Source organism: Columba livia, chromosome 21 (assembly GCF_036013475.1).
Source record: "Columba livia isolate bColLiv1 breed racing homer chromosome 21, bColLiv1.pat.W.v2, whole genome shotgun sequence".
Classification (NCBI taxonomy): domain Eukaryota; kingdom Metazoa; phylum Chordata; class Aves; order Columbiformes; family Columbidae; genus Columba; species Columba livia.
Window position 1 is genome coordinate 3533912 of NC_088622.1, and position 12468 is coordinate 3546379.

Below are 12468 nucleotides of genomic sequence, written 5' to 3' on the forward strand. Positions count from 1 at the left end.
ATGACTGCTTGCCTGGCTTTGGGCGAGTTACTTGTTCTCATCTTGCCCATCTGTAAAATGCAGTTAATTATCACTTTTGCATTATTAACTTAGCAAGATTTCTGTTGGCCGTGTTTATAAACTGCTTTGATATGCTTGTTTCAGAGTTCTTGGTGCTGCAGCACGTGATTTTTTTCGGTTGCTCGCTGGAGTAAGAGCCACCCTTGCAGAGAGGTTCAGAGTCTCCTGTCAGCCGAGGGTGGGAGGGCAGAGCTGCAAACTTTAGAATGTCAGCATGTCAAGGCTCAGGCAGATTGCGTGCAATCCTAATCCAGCCCTGCAGCTTTGACCTTTGAAGCAGGCTTCACCTTGAGACAGTTGAAGAAATCTATGTACATTTGTATAAAAATATTTTTGTAATAGAAGGAATTTGTTCTTCGTGGTCATCCAGCCCAGGGTTTCCCCACAATCTTCCTGGAGCGAGTAAAGGAATTCAGTTCTTGATGTACTCTGGGAACGAACCTGGTATTCTAAGTCTAAAGAGACAGCCTTCTCTCTTGAGGCTAAAACCGAGTGTAATTAGGATAGTCTGTGTTGCTCTTCTGCTGAAATCCATCTCAGAACTAATGACACTTTCCTGCTAGGAAAGATAAAATAAGTTCCTGTATGAGATAATTCTCTAGATTCTCTTTGACAACATTTCTGTGCTGTTTAAAACGATGTCTTGGCTGCCCATGAACATGAAAATCCTACTGTTTGCTTTTCTGCTACACACTGTTCCCTCTTAATTTTAATCTGGGGCACAATCGTTCTTCCCTTAGTCGAAAGGGAATTTATTCTTTGGTTCATTCTTTCTCATTTTTTCTCATGGAACCTAGTCCAGGCAAGACTCCACTCCTAGGAGAGCACACAATTCATTCGCAATGAAATCTGAGGCTCTCTGAAGTAAAAGCTGTTGACTTTGTCATTCTGTGCAAATGTGCATTGCTTTTAGCAAGACAATAAAGGGTAAATGGGGTGATCTCTGCTCCTGTGGAGAGGTCGGCTGGTTACATTACACAATCTTCTAGAGCATCTTGCAGCAAATACATGGGTTATATTAAAAGTTGCAATCATATCATTTTTTAAAAGTAAATTGCTGACCTTATGCAGTGGAATCAGCTTTATTGAATTTCGCCAAAAATGCGTTTATAATCCCCCCCGCCCCCGCATACACATGATATTCATGTCCTTGCTGCCCATGTGGAAATGTCCCTTTTTATGGTGATAAAATTAAATTTGTCTTTGTCTCTGCCTTGCCTCACCTTTTAAGATTCCATCCTTAAGAGACACTGGTGGGTATCTGTACCAGAGGGTGAAGATGGCAATATCCCTGCATGGCTGGCTGGCTGATGGGGAGCCAACTGCCACAGAACAAATAAATAAGCTTTTCACATTTAAAGGACAAAGTTGAGGACAGGTGCAATACGGGTATTTTTCTAGGAGTGTTATGGCCTTAGCATAGGTAAGAATTTACTTAGACTTGGAAGTATTATGTTTTACTCCTCAATTTTTTTCTAATTGCCACACAATACGAAATGTAAAATCCACAAATAGTTATTGTGCCACTCATGGAATACTGTGTTGTGTGTCCTCCCTCAGTAATAAATAACCATAAAACCCTCTAGTCTTTGGCCACTCACAGCCCCCTTGCTGAATTCACTCGAGGGAAAAAAAAGTGGTTTGCAGCATGCTCAAGAATTTAACAAACATAGATGTCATATTTCTGTGCCACTTTGCTTGTTCAAAGTACTGTACGGTTATTAACTGACTAAGCTTGTGACACCTTTTGTGGAATGGCAAGATGATAAGTTTAATGCACTTCTAATTACATTTTCTTTTCTTTGTGAGACCTTTATATTCTCCAAACAGTTCCAAACTCCAAATTTCAGTGGGAAACAGAGGAAACACTGTCCTCATTTTAGATGGAGAAGTGGAGCCAGATGTATTAAGAATGGTTAGATCTGAGATAATTCTGACTCCCAGTCATATATATCTATAAATATAACCATACTGTGCCATACTGTCAGTGTGATGTACCAATTGTATAGCATTTTCAGTAAAATTACTCAGGGCACTTTCTTGTTTATCCTCCCCAGGCCCCAGCTGCTTTGGGGGAGAGGGGAAGGTTCAGCTGATGCAATGAAATCAACACAAACCGTCCAAGTAAATGAAGGGGCAGGTTGGGCTCTGCAGCGTGTATCCCTTCCTAAAGCATCTCCCCCAACCCGGCTTCCTGTTGGGGTAGCATTTAAAAGGCTAGTTGCTCAGAGTTACAGAGAAAAATATCAGAATATCATTGCTCCTGCTCTTCGAGTAACTAGGAGAATGCAGCTGTTAAACTCAGAAATATAAAATACATGTTTAAAAGATGACTCCGTATGTGTTTAAAAAAGAGAGCGAGAGAGGATTCAAGGGAACCAAAAAATAGCAGCTTCCATTACTGTAATTAAATGGCAGCATTTAACCTATCAGGCCGTTGCGTGTCTGTGAGAGATGAGCAGGGAGCTGCATTTGAAATGATCACTGTCTTCCTTGGGGGATAGAGTAGTTAAATAATTTGTTTGTGAGGTGTGAGTTCAGTGTCGGGTAAAGCAAGTGCTTGCGTGTGTGTGTGGATCTGAGAAGCTGGGCATGGCCGCGTGGTTGCTGAGAATACCCTGGGGGTCGGTATTTACCAGCACGTGCACTGTCAATAAGAACACAAGCTGCTCTTGCCCATTCGTTAGGTTATCTGCAGAGTCAGGGCCTCACCTGGTCCCAGATATTGCATCATAAAAGGAGAGCTTTTTCCACACTGGGCCACCTGAGACAGACAGGGGTAACAGTAAAAGAAAACTGGGGAGGAAATGGGAGAAGAAATGAATCAGAGTCCTTTTGGTGAGCTTCATCTGCTGCAGTGCCTGTAGAGGATAAGTTGTTCTATCTGGTCGTTGGACTTGGCACTCAGGAGCGTGGGGCTGTGTCATCCCGGGGTACCAAGGCCGAAGCTGCTGCTCAGAGCTTTGCCCCTCACACAGCTCAGCAAACAGCCGCTTCCCCTGCACAGTGTTCCTGCACCCCTGCTGCCGTGTTCCTCTGCTCCAGGGCTGCAGTGCAGAGAGAGGGATCTGCAAAGTGCACCCTTGGCCCTTCGCCATTGACTCCAACACTGTGAAAAGCTGGGCACCTGTCTGCTGGTGTTGATCAGCAGCCCAGAAAGGAGATACAGTCTTATGTAGAGCCTAGACAGGATATCTTTCTATTTTTATTCACTCCCTTTATATTTATGAGATTATTTCTTTGTGTAGGGGCTATTTGCTAGTCCTGGAACTCCTAGAGCTATCCTTGCACAGTACGAGTCGCTGCTTCAGCTGCCTCACCTATTGATCTGACTTGTGTTATGTTGCAGAAACTTGCCCATAAACATTTCTTAATCTTCACTCCAGTTTCTGTGTGAATGGTGTGTAGCCACTCCTGTTTTAACTCCTGGGCTGGGACTTTTGTGAGGCACTAGGGACAACAGACAATGTTAAAAAAATAGATATTTCTGTATTTCCATTTTGAACGTTCAACCCCAGTGACTGGATTGTGAGGGCAACACTTGGCCAAAAGGCGACCAGAGAAATGCCGTGTATTTTAGCACCCAGTCAAAGCAAAGCAAGAATTCGAGTGCTTGCAGAGTTAGAGGAGAGTCAGAAATCTGAAAGTATTTCCAAAGATGATCTACAAGCACCAAAAAATATAAACTTGTTACTTGAGTAAATTACTTGTTGCAAATGCCTTACATAGCTCAGATGTATATTATACATGTAGAGATTCTCAAAAGTGCCAGTCTCTGTACCTGGTAATTGTCAGCGTCGGTCATATATTGTGTAATTTTATTCTTGCTTTACAGATGTAGAAACTGAGGCAGATGGAGGTTAAATGACCTACACAAGGTCAATAGCAAGGCTGGGAATAGAACCCGAATGTTGGAGAGGCTTTTTATTATACTAATAAGGAAACTCTGGAGGTGTGTTTGGCATGGTAATCGGAACCCTAGAGAACCAGGAGCAGTTGGTATGTTCTGTGCATGTCCTGAGGGAGCAATGATGAAACTCCTTTCCTACCTTACCACTCCAGTTCTCCGTGTGTGGTCACCATAGTTTTTCCACCACTTAACCTGGTTATTTTTAGGATTGTTAGCATTAGTCGTCCTTTGGGCGTTTAATCCAGACTCCTTTAATTTTCTGTAGAACTCTGAAGAGTTGTTGAAGGCACATGGGGAGAAAAAAATAACAACAAACAAACCAAAAGATTAAAAATGATATTTTGAAACTTCTGCTGTTTTGTTGATTTGTTGCCTAATGGTTTTTGTCTTCACTCTTCTTTTATCATGAAGGACCCTGTGTAGTCTTGGTTTCTTCAAAATTAATTTGCTATTGTTTCTTTCTTCTCCACCCAAGATTAACATCCTGTGTGATGACATAGATGGTTGTTGTCTAAATGGACGCGACATAACCAACAAAATTGTGAAGGGTGGGTGGAGAAATATTTATACAGTTGTGTTAAAAATTACAAAGTAGGTTTGCCTTTTAAACAGAAGGTATTTCAACATTGTTATTGGCAGCATCAGCCTTTAATTTTACAGGTGGCTAGCTTTGTAGTAGCATTCAGAAAACAATATTTTAATGGCATGTAAAAAAATTTCTCTAAAACAAAAGAAAGAAGAACGAGGGTGATTTATAATCTGTAATGAATACTTGCTGACATGTCTTTTTATAATAGTGTATTAGCGTCTCTGGCTTCCTAGGGGAAGTGCAAACCAGTTTTACCTGAAACATTTGTACCATAATAATCAAACATGCAGTATTTAGCTATATTTTTCTTAATTGAGCTTATCTTCTTGGTGCCACGATACCGGACTCCTGGGTGTCTAACATTGATTCCACTTGATAGAAACTGGGCTAGAGGAGCAAAGATGCTCTATAAGGTTGTGAAAAAATATCTGTCAGAAAAAGGACTTAGACTCCTGTGTTCATGGCTCCTCACCCACTGTTGGTTTCTTTACATTTCCAGATATTTTCCATACATACTTCCATGTATTTTTACATTTTCTTAGAAACACGCAGCTATAGCTACTGTTCTCCTTACAGCAACTTGTGACAGAGTGCACAGTATGCGCTGTCCTGTGTATCCAATGTTCATTCTGTGTGTTCTTTGAACACTAGAAGTTCATTTAGTATACACTTTGTATGATTTTTGTGTGATAAGTCTGGCCTGATGGGTTTGTTTTGTTCCTTTCTAAAGTTTTAAGTTTTGAAAATAAGAGAGGAAATAAATAACATTGTGGCAAGTTGCTCTTTACATTGCAATGAATCTTAATCTGCAGAGGCTGCTCTCTGATGAGTATTGTCCAGTGTAGAAAATATCCAGATGTCTTGTTAGTGTGTTTGGGGCACACAATAATTCCGGAGTAACATAAAGAACTGGGAATGGTGCATCAGGACGGTCTTTCTCGTTCTTATGCATAAGACGTTGCAGACGTCTGGCTGAGCACAGATCCTCCAGGCCAGCCCCTTCTCCTTTGGTGCCCGAACTCCTGTGACGTGCTGGTTCAAGTTGGTGGAAATACGGTTTGAAATTGGAGTTTCAAAGGTAGGTCAAACCCAATCCTCCTATATTGCCAGTGTTTTACCTTACCCAAATTTAAGACAACCCCTGGCTTTCCCCTTAGAAGCTTGTAAAGATATTATCACAGATCAAAGAGTAGCCAAAGGCCAATCGTTTTGTTACTATAGCTCAACAAGCTTTTTCTTTCACACAAAGTAAATGTGTCTGAAGCTCCAAAGTTTTCTGACTGTTTTGAAAATTTGTGGCAAGTTTTGGTAATGAAGTTTAGTTTCTAGGTTTTTGAGCTTCCACGTACCAAACAGTTCTACTTTTGAGAATGAACTTGTAGAAGAAATGAATATCCTTTCACCTTTATAGAATGTTTTTTATTGCAGTTCTGAATATAATAGAAAGCAAAGTTCATAGACTTGCTGTGTACTCTGGGTAGTTACTTCGGTTCTATGTGCGGTATTTTCCTTTCCAGCCTGTCTTTCCCTCGCGCGGGCTGCGCAGTGCTCTGGCTCTGCCCGCCCTCCACCCGGCTTCCGCACAGTACCCGGCACAGCAAATGCCTCCTGGGGTCTCTGAGGAGTTATCACACAAACAATGATGGTCGGGAGCCGTCACCATGAGACTAGTTTCTCTGCAGGAATAACAGCAAGTATTGCAGATCAGAGGTTGGGTACACTTGGAAACTTACCCCTTTAGTGTATCTAATAGAATCACAGAATCACAGAATCGACTGGGTTGGAAAAGACCTCAGAGATCATCGAGTCCAACCCTTGGTCCAACTCTAGTCCTAGATCATGGCACTAAGTGCCATGTCCAATCTCAGTTTAAAAACCTCTAGGGACGGTGAGTCCACTACCTCCCTGGGCAGCCATTCCAATGCCTGAAATACTTGTTTTCTCTGAATGCACAGTCTTATTTCTAGGGAGGTTGCCTTTTTTTGTAATTGGAACTTTTTGCGAAGCTGTAATTGTGCCTGTTGAATTATGCTGTCTGCTACCTGAAGATTTGTTGTAGATTAATTCAAAATGAGGTGTCCACATCCTGGTAAGGCTGTTACAGCACTGCATCGAATGGGGCTTTTGCCTTTCAGAGTCCCGAGTCTCAGGCCATTATTCAGCCTCTTCGTCCTGCGTGTTGTTTCTTTCCTCTTAGTGCGTTGGCCCCTGAAATATATCGCCTAGTACTGGGAGATTTTACTTAAGGTATCCCTTCCTTTTTTTCTACGTGAAACAGAGATAACATACTTCATATAAGCAAGAAGCTTACTTTACATTAGAAGAGGGAGACCTGACCTCTCTTACTACAAGTGAAACTGTATTTTCCCTGCCTTGAAACTACCAGTGAAATACATTTTGCACTGACTTATAATGCTGTGATTTATGCTGTGATATGCTTTGTGATATTACAATGTCCTTTTGCCTTTGTGTTTGATTTTTCCCCTCTAATAAATTTTAGTGGGAATGTTCAGTGAACGGGGGTATTTACCCAAAATGTCCATAGGAGAATGAGGCATTCTCCTGCTGTCTGCTGCCTCAGAGAAGGAATCCTGTGCATGTTTTTCCCCTCCCGTTCATCTTATTGCATTTTTTTTCCTCTGTCTTTCCTCCTTGTCTTGAAATAATATTAACAAGGGAGATATTTTTAAATAGAAAACAAGTGGAAAGAAACATCTCTCTCTCATGTACATACATTTTATACACAAATATAAATAAGTGACCAGAAGCAACTTTCTCATTTTACATCTTGAACTTCTCATATACAGAAAACTGAGAAGGAAAGTTGTAGTACTTGTTTGTGTGTTTTCTCCTCCAAGACATGCTAAGCAAGTCGCTTGCCCTTTCTTATTCAGAGCGAAAATACTTTGATCCAGTTTTCTGAAGACAATACTCATTTCATAAGAATATTTAATCAGTAGAAAATAGGGAGGATTTAGTTTGTTTGTTTAGTATTTAACCAAGTGAATAAGGCAGATTAGGGGAAGGGGGGGGACTGGACCCATAAACAAGGTGATATATAATATTTTTTTTCGTTCTCCTTTTAAATAAATACCGATCAGCTTTATGTTCAGAGACAATAGGAGCCGTTGGCTTAAATTTGCAGTTTACTGTATTTATGGCTGTAATATCAAGGTGCTGCCGTCGTAATTTCATGCCCCAATGAGAAGAGCAAGGTCGAAGCAAATGCTTCCATCGGCATCTGCTAACACACTAACTCATAAACAAGGCCCGGCTGGATCAGGTGGCACGGAATAATACAGGCTAATGAAATACAGCACAGCTTTCCATTACTGTTAGTTTTTACAGTGTCGTCATTACGTGTAATTTATGTTTAAAAAATTCAATTTTATACAAGGCTCTGGGAAATAGGGGTCTACAGGTCAGCCGACGACTTTTAACGGCTCTGAGAGTCCTTATTGCACTCTACTGTTCCAACAAAATGTTAATAATAAATAATAAAAAAATCCTCTTCCACTTTTTCTCTGGTTTGCATATCTTGCTCTGTCTTTTTAATTACAAGTGGCTAAGGAGAGTTTGGGGCTCGAGATGATGTCAGGAGTTATCCCCTTTCCCGATGCTCCCGGGGGGGTTACTATCTGCTTGCTTCGCTTTTGTCTGTCTATCAATCACCCGGGGTCCTGTAAATGGAGTAAACACAGCTGAGGAGAGGGTGATACTTAACAACCTCTCTCCCAAACCCTCACCCTCTGACATTGCCCTCCTCTCCTCCATTACACTTCATTTTATTAGAGACTCCAAAAAGCTTGGCCAGGAAGAGAAACTGCTGCCGATGTATTTATTTATTTATATTTGCTATGCCCAAAATACTTTTTATTTTAACCTTTTCCTTCCTGGTTGACTCGCTGTAATTCTTAGCGTCGTACTGTTAAATCAGGTTTTCCTTCCCTGTTTTAGTGCTGTGTAGCAGAGGTTAGAGCACCTTTCCCAGTTCTGATTGCAGCTTAGTCACCCTGATGGCTTAAAGTATAGAATGTTACTTAAAGATTGTGATTGCATAATTGACAGTCTTGCAGGTGAATAGAGCCACGAGAATTCCGAGCCTTTTCAGTAACTTTTAAACTTTTATTTCTGCGTTTTTCCGCCTGACAGTTGAGTCCAGTCAGTTTCCCTTGGGTGTTTGGCTTCCTTTACACAAAGTTTGTCTGAAGGTGCAGAGCAGGATGTTTACATTCAAATAATGTAAATGAAGGGTAAAAAAACCAGAGTGATGTTTCCGAGACCTCAGGTTTGGTTAAAAAGTTGGGTTGGGCTCAGCCTCAGGAACGCCCCATGGACCAAGATGGATGAAAGCAAATGGATCCAGAGACTGGGCCTTTCTGACCTTATTGAAATGTGTTCCTCTAAACAGAAGGGATATAGGACAAACATTTGATAAAAAAGTCACCCAGCGTTGCATGCAACTGACTGAACAGGTGGAATCATTAGTCTGGATCAGATCCCAGAAGGTTTTTATGATGATTCTTTTAAAATGTGGCCATGTTCTTTCTGAGCAGAGTTGACTCAGTGGCTTCCAGGAACAGGAGTGCACTGTCGTTTCAGGCTGTCTACGGTACATCTTCCTTTTAGTCATATGATGCCAGCCACTAACTTTGGGTACTCATGTCGTTTGTTGTAGCTAAACAAGTTGTCTGGTTCTATTTATTTTTCTTCTTAATAGAAAGCGTGTGCACGTGTGAGGAAAATAAGAACAGATACGACCCGCTGCCCTCCCTGCCAAAGGGTGGGTGTGACGGCAGCTCCGGGGTGCTCTGTCGCAGTGGTAATAAAATTGCCTTTGGAAACCCACAAAAGGAACTTAATTCTTTCCACCACCTTTCCCTATCATGGCAGAATGCTTTATTTCTTCCTAACCAGAATTTTTCTGCCTAAAGCTAATGTTGCCTTCAGGTTGTGTAAATCTTGCATGAATTACTGGACTGAGCAATGCAAGGAGGAATGTAATGAAGAGAAAGATATGCTCAGTGGATGGGTGGGAAAAAGGGTTGTCACTGAAATGTCAGGGAAGGAGAAGAAGAAACTTAGTGTCTCATCTATTTAAGCTCCTGCAAAGGCTTTGTGGTGCAATTATTGCTACTGTGTTTCATCCAGAAAATAGAGAAGAATGGATTTATGGTAAAACAACAGATTGGGACTCGCATCTCCTGAGTTTTATTTTCTGACTGGCAGAGGTTCAGTTCTGACCTTGGAGCACTTCTTATATCTGTATGTCTCACTTCTTCCTCAGCTGTAAAATATGCACAACAATACTCCTCTAAGTATTTTGACGTACATGACGTCTTCATATTAAATAGCAGTAGATATTATAAAAGGTCCTAAATAGACAGTCAAGTCTTAAAAGTTTTTGGGCAAAGGGGCTTTTTATACAATACCCAAGGTGCGGGCACCAAGAGATGTTTGTGACAACCCGTTTTATTCTCTGACTTGCTCTAATTCTGTGTTTGACTACAATTTACAGAGGCTGAGTGTTCCCTGAAAATGGAGTGGCAGCAGTGACAATGACAACAGAGGGTCAGCAAGAACAATCATGGGTGCTGGATTATTCAAATCAACACCCTGAAGAGGAAATTTTAAGGCTTTGTGAAAATTCGGACTGATTCTTTGCCCTGGCTGTGGTGCTGCAGAGGAATGAAATGGATGACGGGGGGAAGGGAACAGGTTTGCATTCTGTAGGGCTCTGAAGACAGTTTCCTTGCATCCTTCTCCTCAGCTCAGTCCTTGCTCAGTACCCTCTGCGGTTAGATTATTCCTTGCAGATAGCAATCAACTGGAAGGAAGTGTGTGTCTAATTTGCATGAGATTATTTAAAACAAAAAAAAAGGTCTGCATTAGTCAGGGTGATGGTAAACAACGCAAAGAGATGCCTTTTATAATATAGCCGTGGCTCAGCTTTCAAAGCCAAATATAATTCACTTACAATTGGCAGTTTCCTTTATTGTTCCTTTTAACCTTTTGCATTCTGCATGGTCTTGATCTTGCTGCGACTCCAGAAGAACCAAAATGTTTGTTTTCCAAAGTGTTGAGAAGTGGATTTAGAACGACTCTTCTGTTAAAATGAAGTGATTTTCTTGACATACCTATTTGAGACATATATTAGACACAGAGCTCTGGTTTTCATGGCACTGCTTTTGCATTCAAAGAAATTGGTATTATTTTTCAGTTACCAACTTCCTGCTAGATTAGAACAATGAATAGGTCATGGATACTTTTTTACATAATGCAGTGACAGAAGGACTGTGATAAAATAAAGCAAGATAAAATATTGGAACAGACGACACTTTGATCTGGATTAGAAATTCCCACTTTTCGACGTAATTAATGTATCAAGGTTGAATAATTTGGGGCATGGAAAACTCATAGTGTGGGCATACATGTGTGTAGGTGGTGAATCTGGAAAAAAGTTCAGTCTAAAGGGAATTTTGATGAGTTACTTGTAATTGCCTGAGGACACTCTTAGAACATCCTGCACATTTTTGTTAGTGCATGAGAAATGCCAACAATGAAGACAGGGGTATTTATGAATCTACACAATAAGCATTGTTTCCTGCTCTTTTTGTAGAATGAAGTATGGATCCTCCGTAACTTATGTACATTTCTAAGTGTTAAATATTATCAGATTTGCTGTGTTTGCATGGAAATAGAACAAATTGCCCTGTTCTAGTTGGATCCACACTTGCAGACTAATATTTTCTCCATCTTTATGAAATTCCTTACTTGCAGTGTTGCCATCTGTTTAAGCTTTCTCCTACATTGGATAATTAGGAGCTGGTCAAAGCAGTTTCTTTCTGATAAGGGCTTCACTTTTTGACAGGTATTAGACACCATAAATATTGCTTTTGTGCCTGGAACAGTAGGCTGAGTTGTGTTCTTGTGCCTTTTATTACTCTCAGTGCAAGTCGTGTTCCATACCGTTACGTGTGGGTTTGGTTCCTTACTATTTGAGGCACGGATCAAATAAAAGCAAAGGGTTAATTTGGTGAGATTACAGAACCACACATCAGGAACTTCGGATTTGTGATACTAGATCTGACACTGTCAATATTCTGTTATGTGAGAGAAATCACCTGACTTCTCTGTGCATCAGCATCTGCACTGTACAGTAGATACAACAGGAGCTCACAGTATCTCACATACTCACAGGAGTAGGGAAAAGATCCTGTTGATAGTTCGGAATACCAGAAGCACTGTTAGAGCTTTACAATATTAAAGTTCTGAGACAGATTTGTGTATTTTCTGGCAATACTGTTTGCGCTACAGTTTATTCTCTCTAGAGCCCCAGTATGCGTTTCAGTTTAACATCCTGAAAAAATTTCTTGAGACTTGGGTAATATGCCAGAAGCCTGTCCATTTTCTATGCTGTGTCCCCCTGTAATGTGCTTTAAAGGATTAAGATCAGGAATTTCATCTCCCAGTGGTTTTTCATGGATCTCGAGCGGAGGTAATGGAGAGAACGTTCCCCCGTTTTTCTCTCACTGCTCTGCTGTTGATACCATTTTCCTCCACTGTGCTCAGTCCCTACAACTGTGTGTGAATCGAGTGCTCTGCCTCTTCTAAATATCTTTCCTTAAATGTATGTTCTCACTTCCAGCCTTTCTGAATGTTTTTGCATACGCGCTACATATATCATAAAAGGTCCTGAGTCACTTCACACGTTCCTCGTGGCAGGGACACTGTCCGTCTGCTTCTGCGCAGGAGAATAGCATCAATAATACACAGCTCTCCAGGCCCCCCACCATGCTTGCCATCCAAGTACTGAAATCCTTTTCTAGAGGATGTTTTCTCCTGTTGGAAAAAATAATCCATTCTTCACAGATGCTGGTCATCCTGAATCCTTTAGCTGCTTTGCTTC

At 41.0% G+C, this 12468-nt stretch overlaps 1 protein-coding gene across 4 annotated transcripts in view; it reads left to right on the forward strand.

The window, feature by feature from the left end:
• Window positions 1-12468, forward strand: part of PEX14 (peroxisomal biogenesis factor 14) — a 68026-nt gene that overhangs the window by 40276 nt on the left and 15282 nt on the right. The window contains exon 1 of one of the 4 annotated variants that reach the window (XM_021281861.2): window positions 9657-10277. The exons of the other annotated variants lie outside the window; for them this stretch is intronic. Coding sequence (XP_021137536.1) covers window positions 10253-10277 — 25 coding nt within the window. The 5' untranslated portion in view covers window positions 9657-10252. Of the gene's footprint in view, window positions 1-9656; window positions 10278-12468 lie in introns of those variants that run through there. 4 annotated transcript variants of the gene reach the window in all.